Genomic DNA, 25161 nt, shown 5'->3' on the forward strand with positions numbered 1-25161 from the left:
CTTTGCTGAAGCTTTTACAGTTTTCCTAAGTTACAAAATTATTTTTTTCATTGTGACATATTCAGTGTTTCATTATGGATTTATTGTTATACATTGTGTTGCCATATACCAAAATTTGTAATGAGATGTCTGCTTTAGTTTTTATTCTAACAGAATAGATGTACCTTAAACATTATTATATTTTACAGTTTATTTCATATAGAGATATTCTATAGAATGTCCTGCTTCTGCATAACTTTTCTGTTACTTTTGTCCTTGAGGATAATAACATTTGTGTGTGTTTCTCAGCAATACAGTATAGGATAGGAATAAAGCCTTGTGATTTCAACAGTTGTCTTGTGTATAGACAACAGATATAAACAAATATTGATAAGAAGCTGAATCTGGCTTTAATGCAGTTACCAATAGTTTATCATCATTGTCGTCAGCATCTTCATCATCATCACCACAGTAAAATTCTTTAAGCCATTTCCTGAGTATTGACCCAGTGCATTATTCCAACCATTGTCAGTTAGGCCAATCAGCCTAACTTCCATCCTAGGGAAGATCCTAGAAAAGTTCATCAAGGAGTCTGTCTGCGATAAGCCTGCAGAAAGTAAGATTCTGAATGACAGCCAGCACACATTTCTTGCAGGCAGGTCTTGCCTTACAAACTTCATCTCCTTCTATGGCCAGGTAACTCGCCACCTGGACATGAGAGAGTAGGTTGACATTGTATACCATGACTTCCAAAAGGCCTTTGATCTAGTATCCCACAATGTCCTTGAAAGAAAATTGGAGGATTGCAGGCTTAACTTTGAGACAGTCAGGTGGGTGAGAAACTGGCTGCAGGATAGGACCCAGACAGTCGTAGTGAATGGATCTGTGCCATTCTGGCAAGAAGTGGGCAGTGGTGTCCTGGTGGGGTCAGTGCTTTGTCCAGTACTTTTCAACATCTTTATTAACAATTTGGATGTGGAGGTGAAGAGCTCACTGGCCAATTTTGTGGATGACACCAAGTTATGGGGAAGCATGGTCACACTTGAAGATAGGCTACAGATACAGGCAGACCTAGACAGGCTAGCAAGTTGGGCAGATTGAAACCTGATGAAGTTCAATGTCAAGAAATGTAAAATGCACCACCTCAGGACTAGCACCCCCAATACACCTACTGACTTGGCAGCACCAAACTGACTAGCACCATGAATGAAAGGGACCTGGGGGTAATAACAGACCACAGTATAAAAATGAGCCGGCAGTGCAATGCTGTAGCTAGTAGGGCAAATAATACTCTGGCATACATCAATCGATGCATCTCCAGCAAAACCAAGGAGGTGATTCTTACTCAGCGCTGGTGAGAATGCAGCTGGAGTACTGCATCCAGTTTTGGGCACCACACTTGAACAAGGACATGGATAAGCTTGAGAGAGTCCAAAGAAGTCACCTGTATGATCAGTCTTACACAGCAAGCCATACGAGGAAAAGCGGAGGGATCTGGGACTCTTCAGACTGAAGAAAAGAAGGCTGAGAGGGGACCTGGTAGCAGCTTACTGCTACACTAGGGGATTACATCAAGGTCTCAGTGAGCAACTGTTCATCAGGGCACTGGTGGCACCAGGAAAACTAGGAGTAATGGCTACAAACTGCTGGAAGACTGATTCAGGCTCAACATTAGGAAAAACTTTTTCACAATCAGGGTGTCCAGACTGTGGAATAAGCTCCCTCCAGAGGTGGTGCAATCACCTACCCTGGAAATCTTTAAGAGGAGACTAGACAGTCACCTTGTTGGGGTCACCTGACCCCCAGTTATCTTTCCTGCTTGGTGCAGGGGGCTGGATCCCATGATCTTCCAGGGTCCCTTCCAGCCTTACATCTATGAACCTATGAAACATTATAGATACTTTTATCATCCTGAATCAAACTGCTAATAAGAAAACTTCTGATGATGAGCCATGTATAATTATAACATGAACAAAATTATCACATTACCAGCTGTCAGCTTGTTACTTCATTCACAATATAATTTAAGACCGATTCCTGTAAATAGTTATACCAGTATAGTCACTGCATCCACATGCAGTACCAACATTTCCACTAGAGGATTTATTTGCAGATTGGGGTCTCATTGAGCTATGGATTTGTAAAACTTAATACTCTGAGGATTTTTTAAAATAAAAAATTAGCTAAGTCATCTACTTGCCTATTTAATATTTTTACGTTATGAATGAAATACTGGAGGGTGTTAAATGCTGAGAGAAAGAGGCATAAGGGTATAGGAACAAGCAGAGAAGAGTATCATAGATCTTACCACGTCTTCATTTTTAAATGTTTTAAGTTCTGATCTTTTCTTTCTGTACACTAAACTGAAACTCCCATCAAGACCTTCATAATTTTCCATATTTCTATACTCAGATCTATTCAAACTGAAAATGATAAAAAGGAAATCCTCAGGTGGTAAAATGTCAGGGGTGTGTAGAATGGGGAAGGTTGGGAAGACTAGAATGAAGCAATGTACACAGCACTTTGTCAGACCCTCATTTGGTATAGAAGTCCCCAGGGAAATGCTGTTATCTTTGGCTTCTCTGTGTTATGGGGTATGCCAATTTGGTCGTGGCATTGAGGGAGAAGAAAAGTGTGCAAAGGCCATAATTCCTCTCCTCAGCTGTGGCACAGCTGAGCATAAACTGGTTGTAGCTGGGGGTTGAACTCAGGAGACATCTAGATTCATAAATAATGGGTAAATTTAAAAAAATCTTCTGGATTTTATTATGAAAGTGTTTAATTTTGTGAACATATGGATTTATTGAGTTATCACATTCTATTTTATATGAGCAATTCATAGGTTCATTGAACACCTTGGGCACATCTACACATGCAAATAATCCGAGAACAGTTTACATTTGCTGCTCCTAGCATGTGGAAGCAGGGGATACTCACCAAAGGTGAACCCAGGAATAAGGGCCTCTGGAAATTCCCCTCGCAGCACCTGGGTAAAGCAGGGAAGCCTGGAAGGGGCTGGAGAGTTCTCATGCACTGCTGCAGGGATGGTAGCAGTGGCTGACTGACAGGACGCGAGAGCCCCACTTTGTGAGCTCCTGCTTGCTTTGCATTGGAGGTTGCCCAAGGGCTGGCAGCATAAACGGACATCTGCTGCAGGCGGAAGGTGGCAAGGGAGCGGGATGGAGGCATAGTGTGGAGCTGTGCCACAGTGAGAGCAAGTCAGATGCCAACAAGATCATGAGGGGAGAACTTCCTTAGCTAGGGAGTTCAGAGGAACATTCGGCACCAGGTACCCAGGCCCCTGGGAGAGGCAGCAGGGAGAGGAAGTCTTGGGACCCTCTCACTGAGTCAGATGCAGTGAGAGAAGATTCAGCATTTTTGATTAGGAGCTGATGGAGCTGGCGAGCAGTGATGGTCCCAAAGTGTACCTAACCCTGGAGTGAATTAAGGGTGCTTGATTAGTCAATGAAATTAATTGGACTAATTAATATATTTTGATAAAATCTGGCATAATTTATTCATTTCTGATAAAATTAATTGGGCTAATTGATTTCTTTAATGAACAGTCAATTATGGATGCCTCTTTGATTGAGTTAATTATTGCTGGTGGATTGACCAGCCAAATTAATTGGATGGACTGATTCATTTAGGAACCCATGCCTTGGGAACTCCTTTGTTTGAGCTCACTGAGAATTATTATGTGATGGCCTAAAAAGTGAATTGAGTGATTTGATTTTCCTGAAGAATAATGAAGGATGGACCTTTCTTTTGAGTTTCCCTATTTGGTAGTTGTTTATGAGCCAACGATCAGGTGGGAGCCCAGGTGGCTTAAACCCTAGTCTGAGCTGACATCATTTTTCCCAAGCTTACATTGATTGCATCCAGTGAGCCAGCCTCGTGGGCACACTACACTGTGAGAAGGAGATTAAACACCAGCATAATCTTCAATTGGCATGTAGAAGGCATGTGAAGGGAGGTGGAGCCCCGTATATCACCTTTGTGTGTGAGCAGTACACACTATAATTAATGACCAGGAACCCTCCCAACAGTTTTCAAGATCAAGGCATGGCAGGCAGCGAGAGGGTCAGACTTCATGAGTGGGACACGCTGAGGGTAAAATTGTCCAGTCTGAAAAGCCAACACACCGGGGCTTGGAGTTCCCATGTACTGTGGCACAGGTCATACTGGCAGCACCACTCATATAGTAGCAGACTGCTCTCACCCCCTGTAGCTCTGAAATAGGACCCTGCAATAGGACCCTGCTCTAGGCTCCCCCTGGGTACTAGCTCAGAAGACAGCTGTCTCCTGACAGGGGCTGGGACTTTGCTCCCTGACCCTAGAAGCTGCCTGCTGCCAGGGTGGGCTCTGCCACTGGAACCTGGGCAGGGACAATGTCCCCCTGCCCCAGCAGCAGGCAGCTCCCAGCCCCCACTCTATGATTGCAGGATCTGGACTGGGAGATACTTCCATACCAGCACCAGCCCTGCAGTCACAGGACCCAGGGTGAGAGATCCTTCTCTCCCAGTGACAGGTCTGGGAGAGAAGAGAGCTGGCACAGGGCTGGTGCTGGGAGATCCTTCTATTTGATAAATCAGTAAATGTGATAAATCAATAAATCCATATGAAGAATCTAGTGTTGGCCCTGCAATTACAGAACAGGGGCTTGGAGCTCCCTGCTGCCATGACAGGGGAACATTGCCCCCACCCAGGCTCTGGTAGTGGAGCCTGCCCCAGCAGCAGGCAGCTCCTCAGGGCAAGGAGCAGTTTCCCACGCCCTGCTGCCCAGCTGACTAGGAGCACATTTACTCCCAGTCAGACATCTACATGTATGCTACTGCGCAGTAAGTAATTTCGAGTAAATTTGCTATTTGCATTTACAGGTAGCACATTTACTTTCAATTAGAGCCAATTACTGTGCAGTAAGTGTCTGCACTTGTAGATGTGGACATTTACTGCACAGTAATTAGCTCTACTGAAGAGTAAAGTGTCTCATGTAGCTGCTACCCTTGTTGAGTCTTTTTAACAGGAAAAAAATCTTGCCATTGATTTAATTTTTGTTAAAACATCAACAACTTAAAATAAGATATGTTGCAGTAAACTTTCAAAGGCTTGAGTAATCTGTTTCAGCCAAAATATATGTAGATGCATAATATTTAAAGAATGAAAGCCAGCCTAAACTATCTGTTTCAACAGGATACCTGTCATAAGGGTTGCAGTAGTCACTTTTACATAAGAAAAAATTGGCTAGGATCAGTTAGTTTTCCTTTCTCTGCTCTTCTGGAACAATCAAAGGTAACATTGTAATATAACATTTAAAAATTTTTTGTGGTATTAACTGAACCACCTAATAGTATTTGATGTAAATAAAAACAAGGCTTTTTATAAACATTTTAACACTGTCAGTAATATGGTCTTCATGTAGGATTATGAATGATTCTTATTGTTATGGTAACTCCTGTATGTTTCATCATTTGTTCTTAAGCATTGATCATTTTCCCTGCAAAGTTAAGTAAGCTGATATAAAGATTCTACTTACATATAAAATTCTACTAGTTTTTCCCTGATGTGAATGGAAGTAGATGGCTGACAGGAGCTTCATTGAGGGGTTTATCAGTTACACACAGTAGCAACATGTAGGGGGTGCATGGGGTGCACATGCACCCTGTCAGAGCGCCGGTGTACCCCCTGTCAGGCCGCTGCCTGTTTGGCTGGTGGGCAGGTGGGAGCGCCGGTGCCCCCCTGCGAGTGCTGGCCGGGGAGCAGGGCCACCAGCAAAAGTGGCCACTTCTGGAAGTAGCGTGGCCACTTTTTGGTGAGGGCGATTGGCCACGGGGCCCCTCCCCAGTCAGTGAGATCGGCCACTGGGGGATCCCCCTCCCCTGGTTGCTGACTGGCACCAGTTGCCCATGGTCATACACAATTCCAAGAAAAATGGACAGCTCAGCCAGACTAATAATTTTATTATATTCAAGCTCCAGACTTTGCTTTTGAGATAGGGGGAAGGAGGAGAAAAATGACCTTCACTGTAGCGTGGAAGAACTATGGGAAAATGCCAAGCTAGTGATCAAGAAAAGAGAAACTGTAATCAGGCAGAGGAACAATCTGATCCTGGCCTGCACAAAACACTTGAGTTACTTACCCCTAAGCCACTGAAGATACAGATGCTGGGAGCCAATTGCTGTAGTTTATAGTTTCATAACCACATACTTATACAGAAATTACATGGCTCTTAGATATTTTCACCGTTTTGCTGACTCTGGCCTCCTTTCTTTGACCATCACTGAAGTCCTTTACTTGTGGAAACAGGTTCCACATCCAACAAGCAGTATATTTGTAGACTAAATATGTAGAAATCACATCTAATTGATAACATGTGTTGAACTACTCCTTGTTAGTTTAAATAAAACAATTCCAAATTTACTGCACAACTTCTGTTTCTTTACCTACTTCTGTATTTTGTTAGCTCCTTAGGGTGAAGCTACATGTGCGCTTTAATGAACAGTAACCTATTTTAATAAGTATTAAAGTATCACTAAAAAAACGGTGGGCATTTTTACACATGCTTCCAATGCAGTGCTGGGCACTTTTAATTGGCAAGCTGTGCTAATTAAAAGTGCCTGCACATCACATGTACCAGCAGCACACTGCGCCTCTATGCTGAAAGTATGACGGCATTGCACTTTGAACTAAAGCGCATCGAATGTGTCTTAGCTCAAAGCGCACCGCTGTCATTTTCTCAGCATGGAGGTACACTGTGCTACTGTTGTATGTGACACATGAGGCTGCCATGGCGCATCAGTTTACATGCTTTGGTAGACTCAATTAATAGAGTCTGCTCTGATGTGCTGGATTTCCAGCATATTGGAGCAGGCTCCCCACATATGTGTAAGTGCTCCATGCTTTTTAGTTAGTGTGTGTTAAAATAGGCTAATGCACAGTAAGTGTCACTTAAAAACTGTACTATTTAGTTAATGCGCATTAGCACAGGCTAATGCACATTTTCCTAGGACTTCACAATGGAGGTACTAGATTGAATGCACATTAACTGAAGTGCATTAATGTGCATGTAGACACCCCTTAGGGCATTTATAGATGTACTCTGGGAGGCGAGGGAGCACTTTAATGCAGCTCAGAGAGCCACGCTAATTAAAAGCACCTGGAGCGTCATGCATATCAGCATTCCCATGCTGAAAAAAGGCTGGTGTGGTGCTTTGAACTAAAACTCATTGAAAGAGCTTTAGTTAAAGCACCCTGCTTCCATTTTTCAGTGTGGGGATGCTGATACACATGTCTGGAGTCTGCTCTGACACACTAATTACAGAGCTTCGGAGCAGCCTCCCTGAATGTGTATAGGAGCCCTTTGATTTTAAGCATTGTCCCTATTAATGTAAATGTGATCATCTTGTGTTTTCCTCATATACATTTTCTGGGACTGAAGTCTATATTTATGGTATAAAACTGTCTCCCCACGTAAAGACATTTGCATTTTTTAATTTGCCACATCATATGTCTTCCTAGATAAACTCCCAGATGTTTCTTCTGTTTAAAACTTAAGGAGTGATGTTCTTATCCAAAAGCTCTTGAGTGGAATCCCTGAAAGGAAGACATAAAAATTATAATCTCCTTTCAGTGCATTTGATAGAATTTGGATCATTTGAGGTTTTATATTTTAAAATAATGTGTCTCATGTTATTTAATGTGATGTACTTATGCTTTCCCTAATATAATAACCTAGTTATGTTCACAGATCTGTGGGACGTTTCCAGTAAATATGCCACCAGTTTTGCTTGGATACACTTGGAGTAAGACATATGTATCTCCTAAAGAAGAGAGTTGTGGACAGAACTTAAAAGAATACACCTTTTTAACCATCTTTGCTACAATTGAACCTCAGTTATCATCTGTTGAAAAAGATTCAGAATCTGATAAGGTTGGAAGTTATACTTAGCTAATGAATATGCATATCCAAATTAAGAACTGTAAACAGGGTAAATTTATTTCTTAAAGCAAATTGTCTTTTGCTTATTATTGATTGTTTTCCTCTATATTCTGCCTTGAAATTAGAAATAGTATGACTGTAACTGTAACTATGATTCTAGTTTTTAGATCATGAAGATGAAACACTTCTGCAAAGAGCATATATTTTTAAAAAAAGTTGCAAGGCAAAATTTCCAAAGAGAAGAATAATAACTTCTGTTTTTGACAGCGAAGGAAGAAATGTTTTAGTAACAAAATATATAAAGTCATTAAATCCACCACAACTACTACTGGATATATATCCTGATGATCCTAATGCAACTTTTGTAAGTAGGAGTTTTTACTTTTTATCATACTATAAGAACTTTCTGAATTGCTGAAATTAATTAATGACATTCAATCCAGAATTACTATAATTGACATTTTTTCTGGTATCGAAGCTCATGCTGTCAAGAAGCACCAATTTAATAAATATGATAAAAAGTTACATTAACTGTAGTTTTACATATTTAAAGAAATAAAACTGATATTCACTCAAATGCTATTTATAAAATACATGATCTGATATTTACATATGCTGTCATTTTATTTACAGGACCTTATTTCTCGATTTGTATCTTTAATTCCTTGTATATCAGATACTGTTGATGGAAATGATGATGTTGATATTTGGGTGACCTCTGAGGTAATAATTGTATAATAAATAGATGCAGATGAGTTAATAGGTGGTTGAAGTAATCATTTTTAACTGTATTAAAAATTTTGCTGGAAAAAGATTTTGACTTACAGAGCAAATAGATATATCTTGAATGCTTGCCAGATACAGACCACACAGGTCCTTAGTCAAGCCCATCTCTAGGAAAATGAGTTCCTGTGCTAGGAAACTTAATTTGAATCATTCAGGTTTTGTAATAAAGTGATCTTAAGTTTAGAGGCAGCAGGAGTATCATCTCCAAAATGTGCAGATTCCCAGGTATCCTTGGAGAAAAGATGCTTTATTTTACAGAGGGACCTGTGCCTAACTGTGAGTTCCTATTTCCCCAGCAATACAGCAGTCCTCTTAGTTTCTACACTATACTCTCTAACTATAAGGAGTTGACAACATAGGATTTCTGATAAACACATTTTTTTACCATTTCCTTTTAGCACTGCATCAGTTTAGCTGCTGGAAATAAAGAAGAACTTGCAGTACTTCTGTGTAACTACTTCCTATATTTTGACAAAAAAGCATGGGTTCTGTTGGGAACATCTTTGTTAGAAGTAAGTGCACTGTTTAAGAAGGGCTTACATATTTGTTGATTTCATCCCTTGCAACAACATAAACTATATAATGTGTTCGACTAAAATACACATTTGTCATATCAGACTATTTTGTCTAAGGCATTTAGTCCAGCATCCTGTCTTCTAGAGAGGCTAGTACCAGTTGATAAAAGGAAGGTAACGAGAAGTCTCATTATGGACATAGTGAATAATATGCCTCGAGGGATATTTCTTCCTTAATTCTTTAATCTTTTGAAAGTCCTACTAACCACTTTCCTTCAGTGAGTCCCTCAGGTTAAAGATGTTAGTAAAAGTGTTTATACCACCAATTTTAAATGTATTGCCTTTTAGTTCTACTGTATTTCCCCATATTTTTATTTGATGAAGGTAAGGTAAGTAAAAACCCCATTTTCTTCTCTTGCATTTTTTATTTTCTGTATCCCTTGTGGTTTCTCTACTCAACTCCAGTTTAAATTCAGCAGGTTCATTATTTCAATCTAATTCAGTCACTTTATTCATATTTGAAATGAAAATTAATATCCTTGTGAATAAGTTATATTCAAAATATGCCTTCTTTTTACAAGGTAAAGGAATATTCATGAGGCAGCCCTTACCTATGCTGCACCTGTTCTATCAGTAAATAGAAAATTGCACTCCTGTAACTTTCACATAAGAAAAAGGAACTAATTGTAAAATTAGTTCTTTTTACTACAAAGAAGGGGCATCTTTAACAAAACTTCATAGTTGCATTGCAAATGAGTAAAAAAATGGAACATTAGCTTATCTTACTTTCTTCCTTGGTGTTTTGTCTATTTGATGATATTTGCTCTTTGTTGATCCAGGGAAAAGTGGCATATGTCTTGACCCTGGAAAATGGAGAATATTTCCTTTGGAATCCCCTGAATGGACAGTGTTACAAACCATTTGATGCATTTTGTCCCTTACAGAGCGTTGACTGCTTATTTGATTGGGAAAATGTAAGTATGTTTGAAAAAAAAAAGCCAAGAATGGTTTCAAATTATGTATAGGCAAAGTGTGAAGCAGTATTTTAAGACAGAACTGTCCAACTCATGGCCTGTGAGTTGAAAGGTTAACTTGTAGTCCACAGCTTCCAACCTGGCTGCTGCTTCTGCCACTACTCCTTTGGGTGCTTACTGGGGTCTCTGGGTTCCCTTCCACTCCTCCAGCTTCTGCTTACTGTCTCACCCATGGCATGAGATGTCATGACCCAAGTGGTAGGGAGACTAGAGAAGTTTGTACAGCCTGTGTGGTCATAGTGAGCTGTGGCAGGGGTCCTGGAGAGTCTGTGTGGCCCAAGAGGCCTGTGTACAGCTCCTGGTGATTCAAAAGTTGAACAGACCTGTTTCAAGGGATCAAGTAGAATAGCATAAACTTGACAAAGAATTGACAAAGAATAAAAAATTAAAGATATTCATATGAGAGAGAGAGAAATGGGACCAGTTTTTGGTGGGAGCCTGTTGCACCTCTAAGAGTGAAGACCTCCGGTGGACCCCTCCAGTGGATGCCAACTTGACCCACAGTGTGGAGCTGGGAGGTAAGTGGGGTCCATGATGGGTGGGTTCTAGCTAGAGGGGGAAGCTGAGCAGAGCTGAGGAGGGTTATGCTTGTCCCCCTGGCTCCTACTTAGCCCAGCCCCCAGGGAACTGTGTGACCAGAGCCATGCAAACAGGTGCGCTCTGGGCCTGGTGTGTGCGAGTTAGTGCAAGAGTTTGGGGAAGGGGGGGGGGTACTTACTGGCCCCCTTCTCCAGTGGGACAGGCTGGTAGCTGGTCCCTGCAAGCGGAGTGCTGTAATCTTGCGCATCGTGAGATCTTGCAAGATTTGTTATCAGCCTCAAGAGTTAAAAGTTTTCAAAGTTCCCAATGGAAGTTTTTCTTCAGTTAGGACCAGATCTTGGTGGGAAAGAGCAGTACCCGTCCCTGAAGGTCACATTTGACAGCAAGAAAGGGTCCCTTGAGACCCTTTGGGTCAGGATACAAGGGGGAACCAGGAGAAGGAGACCTCATCGTGGGTGTCTACTACAGGTCTTTCTCCCAGGAGGAGGAGTGCAATCAGGCATTCTCTGGCATTAAGTGCACCAAGCTGAGTGAGGCAGTTTGCACTAGAAACATGATTGTCATGGATGACTTCAGCTACCCTGACATCTGTTGGGAGGACCACTTGGCCACTTTCAGCAGGTCAGCCAATTTTTTGGCAACAATAGACGGTTTGTTTCTGACGCAGGTTGTGGAAGGCCACTCTGGATTTGGTGCTGACCGAGGGGAAGGACATCATAGGCAACCTGAGAAATGGTGGTACTCTGGGCCACAGTGATCACAACCTGATAAGATTCGCCATCCACCGTAAGACTGGGAAACCAGTCAGCAGAACAGAAGTTCTAGATTTCAGGAAGGCAGATTTTGGCAGGCTCAAGAGGCTAGTAGAAGAGGACCTCTGCGACCAGCAGCTGAAGGATTTGGGAGTCCAAGAACAGTGGTGCTTCCTTAAGGAGGCAGTTCTCACAGCTGAAAAACAGGCCATCCCCACATGGATGAAAAGCAGGAAAAGAACCAAGAGACCCACTTGGCTCAACAAGGTTATTAGGGTGCTATTGAAAAAGAAAGAAGAAGCATATAAGTAATGGATCAGCTACCAGAGAGGAATATGTCTATATCACCAGGGACTGCAGAAACAAGACAAGGACAGCTAAGGCAGGCATGGAAATCAAGCTGGCAACCAGCATAAAAGACAACAAAAAGTCATTTTACAGATGCATAGGAAGCAAGAAAAAATTGGGGTCCACTGTTGGCCCCCTACTGAATGCTCAGGGGCAGCCCACAGTTGACTCCCAGGAAAAGGCAGAACTCCTAAATACATACTTCGCGTCAGTATTCCTGAAAACAAACAGGAGCTGTTTGCCTGACCACAGGCCCGGGGAATGAGGAGAAGACAGCAGATTACATGAAATCAGTCCTGAACAGGTGAGGGATCTCCTACAACACCTGTATGCTTTCAAGTCTGCTGGGCCAGATGACCTGCACCCGAGAGTCCTGAAAGAACTGGCTGAACTGATAGCAGCACCACTGGCCAAGCTGTTTGAAGAATTGTTGAATTCAGAAGTGCTCCCCGACAACAGGAAGAGGGCCAATGTGGTGCCCACCTTTAAGACAGGGAAGAGGGATGACCCAGCAAACTACAGACCTGTCAGCCTGACTTCAGTCCTGGGTAAAATATTTGAAAAATGTGTTAAGGAGGCCATCAATCACAAGCTGGCAACTGTATGGGGTGTTGCAAAGCAACCAACATGCCTTTTTTGAGGGTAGATCATGACTGGCTAACCTAGTGTCCTTCCACAACCAAGTAACTGGCCATCTGGATGAGTGACATGAGATTGACATCATTTACTTAGATTTCAGTAAAGACTATGACTCCATTTCCAATGAGATTCTCTCAATCAAACTGGAGGGTACTGGGCTGGACCAGTCTACAGTGAGGTGGGTGGACAACTGGTTTAGAGGCCACTCCCAGAGAATTGTAATCGATGGGATGGCCTCATCCTGGAGGCCCATCTCCAGTGGTATCCCCCAGGGATTGGTGCTTGGACCTGTGCTCTTTAATATATTTATTAATAACTTGGATGTGGGGGTGGCAAGCTCAATGATTAAGTCCACAGATGATACCAAGCTATGGGGAAACCCAGGCATACCAGAGGACAAGGCAAAGATTCAGGATGACCTTGACAGACTGGATTCATGGGTGGAATGAAATCAATGAGGTTTAACAATGAGAAGTGCAAAGTCCTTCATCTGGATAGAAAGAACCCTCACCATAACTATATGACGGGTGGTAGTCCATTGGTTGGAACAGCATCTGAACAAGACCTGAGGTCATGATTGACTGGAAGATGAATATGAGTCAACAGTGTGATGAGGTTGCCAGAAGGGTAAACAGAACTCTGTCATGCATCAGCCAATGTGTGGCCAATAGATCCAAGGAGGTGCTCCTCCCTCTCTATTTGGCATTGGTGAGACCTCAGCTGGAGTACTGTGTCCAGTTATGGGCACTGCACTTCAAGAAGGATGTGGATAAGCTCAAGAGGGTGCAAAGAAGGGCCACACTATGGTCAAGGGTATGGAAGATGGGCTCTATGAGGAGAGACTCTGGGAACTGGGTCTGTTTAGTTTGAGTAAGAGAAAGCTGAGCGGCAACTTGATAGCCGCCTATAAGTACACCAGGGGTGAGCACCAAGAACTTGGAGAGCAATTCTTCAAGAAGGCATCTCAAGGGAGGATGAGGACCAATGGGCATAAACTCATAGGGCACGTCCACACATGCAAGCACATGCACTTGAAGCAGCTCAAATAGAAGTGGTGCAAATTTGAGCCGAGGCTTTTTGCTTCAGCGCACGTGCTTGGACATGCACTTTGTTGTGGAGCAAATTATGCCACTTGGGGCAAAATAATCCTGCCTGGCTCCTCCTGGATCTTCAGCCAGGGGCAGCAGAGCCCAGGGCCAGCACCTGTGCTGTCCCCAGCAGTATAAAAAGCTGACCTGTCCTGGCCTCAGCAGTATAAAAAGCCACCCTGGCAAGTAGCTCAGGGCTACTAGCTCTCAGGAGCTTCTGAGGCCCAGCCAATTGGTACCTGGGGACACTACCCCTTGTGTCAGCTGGACTGCTGAAGCAGCCCTGAGAGTTCCCTGCACCCTCTACCCAATGCAGCAGTCTGGCAGTGGGGGCTGCTGCCTGGCTGTGACCTGCTTTGCACCTGCCAGACTTGGATGGGGACTGCAGAACCAGTAGAAGCATCTGCCCCTCTGGGCCAGCTGCCAGTGGACTGCAGTTGCAGGTTTGGCCTTTGTGTGGCACTACTGCTATTTGTGCCTCCTACCTGGCCATCTGGGCAGCAGGTGAGGTGGTTCACCTGAAGAGGTTCTGTGTGTGGTGGCCTGCTTTGAACTGTCAAAGCATGTCCTCCTGGCTCCATTTGTCCAGGAGGTCAGCCACAGCCAGCTGGGTCCAAGGTGCCAGCTCTGAGCAGGCCGGTCCTGCCACTGGCCTCCCTAGCAGGAATTCTGGTGTTCCCTATTGGAAAACTGAAAAATCCCTGATAAAAAAAATCCCAAAGTCATTCTCTAAAATACCCGCAAATCCATGTTCCTCCACAAGTAAAACAAAAGACCACTATAAAGAAAGAGAGACAGAGACAGAGACAGCGATCAGTTGGACAATGTTTTATTGATATATCTTACAGTGTTAAAGCAAGTCTCTTATTATAATAATAAAGTGACCTCTAAATACATGTTGATTGAGTGAAGGTGCTTTAACATTAATTTTATTTCATTTTAAGTATTCGAAGCATCTCAAGTCTATACACCAGAACCCTTCAAGTATATGTTTCATTCTGTATTGTTTTGAATCTTGACTTCAGTGAGAAACAAAAACATTTTTCCACAAGGAGTTCCTAATGTCTTAAAGAGAAATATTAATTGGTAGTTAAGAAAACAGTTTTAGCAGCAAATTGGGTGGAGTTAACATAAAATGATCTATACTGTACAATCTATCTGTTAATTTGAAATAATTGATTAATTACTACTGTATTTTTGTTGGGTAATCATTCAGATATTGTGTGTGTGTATATGTACATGTGTATTTATTAGGGTTGTGCAAAGCTTCGGTTCCTGATTTGATTTGGCAGAGATTTGGCTCAATTTGGTGGCTGAATCTCCAAATCCAAATTGAATCAGAGGACCCTTTAATCTTTCTGAATCAAATCAGAACCCTCCGAATCAATTCAGAGAGATTTGGAAAGATTCAGCAATTTGGACATGGACACGGCTTTAAATGTTTTTTCTACATACTTCTAGGTAGAGATGACTCGTGAATGCTGCAATGCCTGGGCACATGGAGTGTCCCACAGAATTGCGGGGGGCTCCCCAGCACGCTCGGCAGCAGACCCAGAAGTGGAAGCACTTCTGGTCCACTGGGGAAAGCATGGCCCCCCCCCCCGGTGTTCCTTCGGCTCAGTGCCTGGTGCCTCCTGGGTCTGTGGGGGTACCTGGGGTCCCCCCGCAGCCAATAACCGAGCTGCAGGGGTGCACAGGGTGGGGGGAGGGGGGGGCCCTGCGCACTCCCTGGCAGACCCAGAAATGGACCAGAAATACTTCCAGTCCACTTCTGGGTTCACTGCCGAGCACGTGGGGCTCCCCCCACGCTCCTGTGAGATGCTCCATCCACCCCAGAATCACAGCATTCATGAGCCACGCCTGGTACCTCAAGGTATGTAGAGAAAACATTTAAAGCTGTGTCTATGTCTGAATCACTGGTTCTCCGAATCAGCATCGAATCTTCAGATTCAGATTTGGCCAAATTGAATTGGGGACAGCGATCCGAATGAACTAATCGAATCATTGTCTCCAGTTTGGGCCAAATCTGAATCGAATAGGGCCCATTTTGCCCACCCTTAGTATTTACATGTGTATAAGAGTTAATTCTAATACAGTAATGTCTATTCTATATTTTATCTTTGAATGAACTCCTAACAAATATACAGAAGTAATTCATCAGTTCTTTCCTACTAAGGAGCTACATAACATTAGGTACTGGTGAAATTTGATGTGTGTGTTTATCTGAAAACCATTTCAATATAATAGATTTAGGGGGGGAAACATTCCATAGACTGACATTTGAAATTAATGTATAAAAAAGCTCTGACTATATTCTTTTTAAACCTATCTATACATGAACTAGATTTCTGTTTTATAACAGAAGTTTCTATTTATGAAATCCAATACAACACATAGTGGGGTCAGACTAGATTAATTTATCCCATTGAGTTTACTAATACATCATTTACTTTCATATTTTGTAATTGATAATCATAATTGGCCCATTTCTTGCAAGTCTTCTGTATATACATTTTCCATTTGATTTCTTTAGGTGTTTCCAATATCAGTGCCTTTATACAATCTGGCCCTTGTGTAGATGCATCTAAAATTAAAGATACTATTTTATAATATATTTCATTTTACATTTTTTAATTGAAAGCCACATTTTAGATTGTTAATCAGATTTTACATTGATGTTTTGATAGGTCTGGTTCAACACGCAGAGAAACAGTTCACCAATGGATGTAAACTTTGACATTTCAAAGGAAGGGTTTTGGAAACAGTTGCTGCCATACAATTATCAACACAAAATAACACAAACTGTGCAGGTAACTTCTTCAAATTCTAATCTCAGTTAATATAAATCACAGCAGTAATTATCACTTGTTATGTTTGTTTCAAAAGACCACAATTACTAATAACTTACCCTAACAAATTGACAATTTGCCTGAATAACACAGCACTGTAAACAGCAGTTGATCCTGCTGAGAAAAGGTAATGTGGACTGTGTTGATCCAGGAGCAGGTGACTAGTTACTTCATCTGAATGTATGTACTTTGGGAATGACTTTCTAGTAAAAAGATTTGGGATGTGCCTTAGTAGATAGATCTAAGGAGGAGGTTTGAGATTAATCTTGTCACCTTTTGGTAACAAAAGCAAATAAGGTAGGCTGTGAGAGGCACTTGCTTGTTTCCACTAAAGCAGTACAAGCAAATGGGTCATATTTATGTCTACTGCTGATGCTCATGCCATGTAAATAAAGGATTATGGGAGGACTGTGTTTACATGCCAAGGTGACAGAAAGCTTATCTTGTCCCTGCTCTGATCATATGGCTGTTATGTACAGGACTCACTTATTCTTCAGGCATACATTAGAAGAACCTCATAATTACTCTGATTTATGCACCCTTAACAGCTCCAAAGGACACTAATTACAATGAAGGTTTGGTGCACTATATGGAAGTTTTTGCCATGATCATTCCTTCCAACCATACACTCCGTCAGCAGTAGGGAAAATATAGAAGCCTCTTGGCCAGTGGGGTGATCCTCCTAGGCTCAAAATTGCTGATTCTCTTTGAACAGCTTGCACTATGGTTATACTCCATTTAGGCCAAATCCATGGTTATACTCCATTAGGCTAAATTTCTGACTATATCTGAGATATATATTTGGTACCTAAAATATTTCTTATACCATTTCAGCCAAAAGAAATACTTTACACCCCTACTAGCAAAAGCATGGTGGAAGAACTCCAGAACAGGTATGGACTTTTTTAAATATTAAAAGCACATGTACTTATTCGGATCTGAGTCTGGTCAGCACTTCAGGAAATCTGTTCTATGGTCCTTTGCTTTCCTAACCCAATTTATCTTCTCAGAATTACCTGCTAGCAGAATTCCCTCAAATCTCAATTCTCCAAATACCAGCCTTTTCTTTTTTAGCTAAACTAGACAGACACTGGAGGTGTTTTTACAGGTGCTCTGGGGGGCAGGGGGAGGTGCCGCTCTAATTAAAGCGCCCACAGTGCATCTTGTACCCATGTCCCTGCATATCTAAATGGTGGTAGGGGTGGTTTAACTAACGCTTGTTGGACAAGCTTTAGTTAGTGTCCCTGCTGCTATTTTGAAGCACAAAGATACTGATACACAAAATGTGGAGGCTGGTTGGAGTGCACTAATTAGCATGCTCACTGACATCCTGTCACACTTTTAGCTTCTTTAATTTCTTGGAGTCTCAGAACAGCAGAGACTTCCTATGCTTGAAGAAGGGTGACTGCACCTGAAAGCTTGCTAAGAACTTTTTTCCAACTACTCAGTTGGTCTAATAAAAGATATCACATCTACTCAAAGAACCCTGCCTGTCTATGTCCTTAGACCAACATAGCTACAACCAAAAACTCAGCTTAATGGGTCCCTGGCATTTTGTTAAATTTAACTACTGAAACACCTTGTAACCTTTATCTCAGGATTGAAAAGACCTTAAAAAATAAAATAATGGAGTGGCGATTTCAACAACCAACTAGGTGGCATCGGCAATGCACTGCTCTCCTAAGGCAAATTCTTCCAAAGTTAGAACTTAGACATAGGACCACTGTTACAGACAAAGAAGAAAATGAATTGGAAAGTTTACTGGAACGTTATTGGGTTAGTATTTATATTATGTTATTGAAATTACTAACAATATTAAAAGATGTTAAATTATGGCTATAAAAGTAAAAAGTGTTACTTAGTATTAGAAATTGTGTATATATTAGGAAGGTAATGTATATATAAATAGCTATGGAAATAATTACAGATGCCTATAAAATTATCAAACATCTTTTAATAGTTTTATTTTAACCTTTGCAACCTAATTATAAACAAGGATATAATAATGACCAGCTATATAAGAAAACAAAACCTTAACTTTATATACTCCAAACAAGAGTTGTAAGGTTACATTTGTCCCTAATTATTATTTTGACATAACATGCGGAAAACTATGTTTGTCAGAATGCAGCTTCTAATTGATCTCACATTTGAAAATTATCTCCTGATATTCCTCTTCCGAACATTACTGCTTTATTTCTAGCTACATGACAGGCAGAAGTTAGGGCAGAATGGCTTAGAGACCAGCTAGTTTAGCGGGGCTGAGCTTTCATAGGTAGCAACCTACTTTGTCAAGTAAATGCTTATACCTCTGTGAACCAGTTAGTCTCCACGGGACCACCCTGCTCTACCTTGTGTCTGACTTCAAACTAGTTTTACAAGTGTATCATGCTTTAGGAAGATGAATTTGGGCTGATAAAGAGATTGAAGCCTAATCTGATAAAGAGACTAGTGGTCAAAATTTAGCACTTAACTGCAGACTGAGCACCTTAAATTCTGAAGTGTTATTTTTGAGATGTCACAGTTCAAAAAAATATGAAAGACCACATCCTGTTTCACTGTTTAAATGTGATCCTATTCCAGTGTGCTTATGTCCCTGAAAAATCATGAGCGTAAAAGGTGGCTGGGTTCCTTTCATTCACAGTGCTTTTTCTGACTTAGACTTATGGTTAAGATGAAGGCATGTTACAAAACTAACAGTTATTGTCTTGACCAAATTAAATGCTTAAGTGCCACTTAGATACCTAAGAGGTAGAATAGAATCAGGTCCTAAATATTTCCTGGGTTGAATAAAATAAAGTCATACCAAACAGATGTAGCTAATATACCTTTTTTAAATATAGGGAATACAAATATTCTAAATGCAGGTTTGAAATATTTACTTTGAAATAACACAAAAGCCACATGCAGGTATTATGTTTCTACTGGGAGAATCACAGCTCTCCTGGTAGAAAGCATGAGTGTACAGACATTCACAGTTTTTTTCAGAATAAAAATAGTGATTCTGGGAGAGAACCATCTCCAAACTGGCAGAGGTCACTTCAGGGAGAGTTTATCCCAGAAAAATGAACATCTGTACACTTCCCTAACATTTGACTCCTCCCAGTCCCCAAGTTCCCTAGGACCAAGGTCACCTTGGTCTGGAGAAAGTGCAGGGGGCCTTTTGCTTCTATAGACCATGGTCTGAAGAGAAAGCAGGGTGCTTTGCCTTTCAGCTCCAGTCCCTCCAGGAGCAGATATTTTGATACCTTTCAAGAAATATCCATCCAGCCCAGTAATTGCTACTGACATTATAGTTACATTTATGGAGCTATAAAAATGGTTACAGAGATGAAAAATATTGACAAAATCTGTCATCTGCAGGGATCCTGGTTTTATTTGTTTAAAAATTCTCTGATAAATATCACAAATTCTCTGATTTAAAAACCCAAATTCCACATTTTTATGCGATTAAAATGAAATGTCACTATATTTATAAGTATCACTTGAACACAATGGTTTTTGGATATATTTACAATTTTAAAGCATTTGAAAGCTTACCATTACCTCAATCATTATAATAAAATAAATTCTAAATATTTTGGCATTTGATTTTGTTTTTTTTATCATGGAAAATTGGAACTCCCCCTACCCCCTTTGCTCACCACGACATGGGTCTGGCTGAGGTTGTCTCTCTCACTGCTTTATGGCACTGAGCAGCCCTTATATGCTCATGCCCTGCCCCTGCCCATTCCATTGCCCTTCACTCCCAAACCATAGCCCCCCCAACCCTCCTGGTGTCCCTCACTCTTGGCCCACACTCCCCTGGCCCTGCCAGTTCCCTTCACGCCCAACCCACATCTCCCCAACCCCACAGACCTGCTGGTGCCCCTCACCCCTGACCCACAGCTCCCTGGTCCTGCCAGTGCCCTTCACTCCCAACCTACAGCCCCCTGACTCTGTTGGTGCCCCTCACTTCCATCCTGCTACCTCCCCCAGCCAAAGTATGAGGAAGAGGGTGGGTATGTAGGGAAGGGAGTGTAGGCACAGGTCACATGTGAGGGGATGGGGAGGGAACAGGCAATGTGTGTGTGTCGGGGGGGTGCCAGACCAGCTGGCCCAGAACAGTTCTGGTCAGGAGCCACCTTCACAGCCCAGTGAGTGGGACTGAATGCAGGAGAGACTGCCGCACTGCCTTGGCCACCAAGGTGAGGCATGGCGGCAGTGGTGCAGAGTTGTGGCCCCCACTGCTGTTGGGTGGGCAGGGGGAACCTCACCTGGATGGCCCTGGCAATACAGTGCTCCCTCCTATGCCAGATCTCACCCACTGTGCTATGGAGGCAGCTCCTGCCTGGAGCTGGTCCAGCCTGGAAACAGCCTCATGCCCTGTGCCCCGCTGTGGGCACAGAAATCTGGGGGTGGCCTGTGCCCCCTCGACTCGTAATTCATCACCTGTGCCCTCTCAATCCCCATAGTTACCTGGAGGGAGCTGTAGGGGCTGCTTTCCACCAGCCTGCCTGGCTGACATGCATGTGTGCCCATGTACAAGCACATGGTGCCCCCATTGTGTTCTGCTCCTCCCAGCCCCAAGTAGCCTCTTGCAGCCCTGCTTTTCTCTTTTAAAGTAGAAAACCTGTTATTTTACAGGAGAAAATCTGCATTTTTCTCTCTTAAAGGAGAAAATCCATGTTTTCGTAGTGCTTAGTTTCATAGTGCTTAGGGTTGGAAGGGACCTAAACAGATCATCAGGTCCGACCCCCTGCCCTGGGCAGGAACGAGTGCCAGGGTCATAACACCCTAGCCAAATGTCTGTCCAGCTTCCTCTTGAAGACACCCAAGGTAGGAGAGAGCACTACCTCCCTTGGGAGTCCATTCCAGAGCCTGGCAGCCCTAACTGTAAAGTTGGCCATACCCCTTCCTTCCTCAGGCTGCTGCTGCTGTTGCCACCTCACCTCCACAGTGGGGGTTTCTCTTCCATATGCCACTGCCCCCCCCTCAGGGTGGAGCCTACCACATCCCCACTGCACTGTGCCGCAGCCTGATATCCAGCCTGAATCTTCTCTCTAACAATTTGTGGCCGTTATTCCTAGTAACCCCAGGTGGTGCCTGGGGGAACAGAGCCTCACCCAATTCCCACTGGTCTCCCCTGGTGAGTTTTCCTGGTTTTTTTGCATGGCAAAGGAAAATCTGGATCTCTGGTCATCTGTACCTGTTTAACTTGTATGAAGTCTTGTTTTCCCCTTTTTCTAGCTTAGTGAAATCCAAAGAAAACCTGAAACATATAAACTTTTCACTTAAAATCTTCAATATGTTAAATATTAGGAGTCCCCTGTGGTTCAGTGGTAGAATCCTTGTCTACCACATAGGACACCTGGGTTCAATTCCCAGACACTTATACAACTATAGCCATGGAGGCATGAATGCTGTATGTCTCCAGAGGCTGGGGGGGCACAGCAAGCTATATATATATACACACACACTATATTTAAAAAACATTAAATTAAGACTCTTTAAAAAAATATTTTTTTAAATATTTTCATAATCCAGATGATATATTTTCGCTCTCCCTGAGTGAGAATCTGTGCTACAGCTCTAAAAAGCATAGTATACAATTGGAGGGGGGGAGACTAAAGTGTTTTTAAGCCACTTTTGTGCCCAAACAGTAGGCCTGTGCAAATAGGGAAGTATTTGATTCAGATTTGGCCAATTTGGATTCCTGTCTTGAGTCGATTCTGCCAAATCAGCTTTGGAAAATTCAGCGCTGATTTGGAGAGATTTAGATCAGCCAGGGAGAGGCAGGCACAGCTGGGCAGCTCCTCCGGCTGTGCCTCCCTCTTCCTGGGTGGAGGGAGCCATGGAAGAAGCCCCCATGGCTGCCCTTTCTGGCCCCATCCTCCCGGCAATTAAAAAAAAAAAGAAAAAGAAAAGCCCCGTGCTCACTGGCTCTGGCAGCGGGGATCAGGGCCTCTGGGCACTCATGGAAGACCCCTTCCCTCCCCACAGCACAAGGCAGTGGGGGGCAGCAGGGATTGCCCCTCCCAGCCTGACACCTGCATAGTAGCTGCCTCATGGCTCAGGTGTAGTGCACCTCAGCAGGGCACTGCATGCTGCCTGGGAGCTGAGGCCACTGGGGCTGAGTGCTGCCAGGCTCCAGCTGACAGGTGGAACCACCCCAGCTCCCAGACAGTGCATGACACCCTGCCGAGCCATGCTGCACCCATGCCATGAAGCAGCTGCTGTGCGGGTGCCGGGAGGTCCGTCCCCACTGCCCCCAACTCCCTCACACTGCATGGCGGGGCTCTGCCATGAACATGCAGAGGCCCCGATCACCTCTGTCAGAGCTGGTGAGGGCAGGGCTTTTTCATTTTTTTTTTTTAATTTCTGGGAGGCTGGGGCTGGGCAAGGCAGCCATCGGGGGCAGGACTGGGCCAGAGGGGCAATTGGGGAGTGGGGATTGTATAGGGGGGTTTCCAGGAGACCTCAGAGTCCACACAGTCCCTGCTACAGCTGGTGAATGCGGGGCTTTTTTCTTTTTTTTTTTTTAAAGTGCCAGTGGCTGGGCTGGGCAGGGGATGGGCCTGGGCAGGGCAGGGAAGCCATGGGGGCTTCTCCCACAGCTCCTCCAGCTGTGCCTGCTTTTGCCCCAGTGGGGGGAGCCACGGGGGCTATGCCCTGCTGCCGCTTGCCCAGTGGCGTGGCTCACAGGCATGGCTTGCTCTGGGTGGCAGCAGGGCATAGCCCCCACTCCCAGTGCTGCCACACCCACATCAGTGCTGGGAGTGGGGGCTATGACCTGAAGCCGCTTGCCCCCTTCTGCCACATCCGCATCCCGCCCTCCCCACCTGCACCAGCTGGGCAAATGGCAGTAGGGCTGAGCCCCTGCTCTGAGCACTGCCACACTTGCATCGCACCCCTTCACCCCCCTCCCCAAGTAACACGATCTCTGTCCCAGCTGGGCAGCTTGTTCCAGCCCCAGCCCCAATCCCTTCCTCCCCCATGCCCCCTTCCTTCCCCCAACCCCAACAAACTTACCACCTGGATGCAGCTGTCAGCTACCTGTTTAGTCTATGGCTGAATTTCTGACTTGTCCAAATCTTTTCCGAAACTTTTCTGAATTGACTCAGATGCTTCAAATTGATTCGGAGCTTTTACTTTTATATGTAAACACAAATTAACCGCAAAGGTACTGTGGATAAAGATGTAGTTTTATTTATAGAATAAACATTTCAAATTGTAGCTATAACTATAATATTATATTTTTCCAGGTCACAGGGTACCCTATCCAGATGCCTTATATAAATTTGCAAGCAATAAATGAAGCTGTGCATCAAACTGGCATTCATTCTTCAGAAATCCCCAACACAGAGTTTTCTCTTGCTGTATACATTCACCCATATCCAAACACCATTTTATCTGTGTGGATCTACTTAGTTTCTTTGGTCTGTCACTAGTAAATGTGTTTAAATCTAAGCAACCATGTGTTGGCTCTCCTGGGAAAAATGATCATTTATGAATGCAGGCTGGGCAATAAAGCTTAGGCTGGATACAGATATTTGGGGAGGTTAGAGGGAAGTTAGATTGAGTTAAAAATGGCCACCTGATCTAAGCTAAGTTGGGATGGTGGGACTAGTAGGGGGGCTGGGTGAATCGGGTCCAAGCTATCTGTAGAAGCTGGTGTGGTGAGGGGGCAAGCAGAATGCATGGAAGGGATTAGGAGGATCGGGAGGCAGGCAGTGTCTGTGGAAGCAATTGGGAGGTTAGCAGGGTCTGGGGGGGACCAGAGGGCCAGCGTCAGCAGGGGAATTGGGGGGTCAGATGGTGCCCATGGGGGGATCAGGAGATTGGGGGAGCAGGTGGCATCCATGTGGAGGTTTGGTAGGGTCAGGGACTCTCTACCCTACTCCCTGGACCAGGGGTTATTTTTAGTTCCCTGACTCCCCACCCGCAAATGAGCAACCCCCCCACCCCCTGCACTGTGAACTTAGCCCCCTGATCCTCCCTGAATGGCATTGGCGAATGATGATAAAACTGGCACTAGGAGCAACTTGCAGGATGGCGGGGGGAGCTGTGGGGGTGGGGCTGGCTGCTCTGTGGGGGGAGAGGTTGTCCACCTCGAGGTGGGGGTGAGGGGGTGGGGGATAAAAATATCCTAGTGCCCAGGGGAGTACGAAAAGCACAGTCCTGGGGCTGACTCCAGTGGCTGGGCTTTCCCAGGCCTGGGGCTGTGCTGGGAACTGTACATAAATTTGGGACAGTTAGATCAGTTTAAAAATGGCCAACCGAATCTCACTTAGATTACCTCGGAGGTAGGGTTAACTTAGATCAGATCAGCTGTTTTTAGACTGATCTAACCTTCCTGGAACTTCTGAACAGTTTGCACTTAGATCCACTTAACTAGATATCTTAAGTGTAAGGTCTGCATCCAGGCGAACTAAGTTAGAGCAGGTGGCTATTTTAACATGATTTCACCTCCTCCTAACATCTATATGCACCCTCAGTGTTTACAGAATCTGTGACAGATCTTTCTACCTTTCCAGGGGTAAACTAGTCCTATTTATGACTTTAATGTACATTATTACAGTCTTGTTATAATAGAGATACTGTAAAAATAAATATTCTAATTCATTATCCATTAAGTATATTGTAAATTAACCCTACAGCTACTATGAATTTAGAATTTATCTTATTTAGAGCTCTGAGAAGTTGTTAAAAT

At 43.5% G+C, this 25161-nt stretch overlaps 1 protein-coding gene across 1 annotated transcript in view; it reads left to right on the plus strand.

Annotated features, from left to right (window-relative positions):
- CC2D2B (coiled-coil and C2 domain containing 2B) overlaps window positions 1–24232 on the plus strand; it is a 112829-nt gene extending 88597 nt beyond the window's left edge. Inside the window, exons 25-34 of the mRNA XM_059730334.1 lie at window positions 5173–5271; window positions 7727–7909; window positions 8079–8282; window positions 8552–8641; window positions 9103–9216; window positions 10059–10193; window positions 16308–16430; window positions 17304–17362; window positions 18068–18245; window positions 23714–24232. Of these exons, the coding sequence (XP_059586317.1) occupies window positions 5173–5271; window positions 7727–7909; window positions 8079–8282; window positions 8552–8641; window positions 9103–9216; window positions 10059–10193; window positions 16308–16430; window positions 17304–17362; window positions 18068–18245; window positions 23714–23899 (1371 nt within the window). The 3' untranslated portion in view covers window positions 23900–24232. The remainder of the gene's footprint in view (window positions 1–5172; window positions 5272–7726; window positions 7910–8078; window positions 8283–8551; window positions 8642–9102; window positions 9217–10058; window positions 10194–16307; window positions 16431–17303; window positions 17363–18067; window positions 18246–23713) is intronic.
- Window positions 24233–25161: the final 929 nt, after the last annotated feature.

This window comes from Alligator mississippiensis, chromosome 6, assembly GCF_030867095.1.
Source record: "Alligator mississippiensis isolate rAllMis1 chromosome 6, rAllMis1, whole genome shotgun sequence".
Taxonomy (NCBI): Eukaryota; Metazoa; Chordata; order Crocodylia; family Alligatoridae; genus Alligator; species Alligator mississippiensis.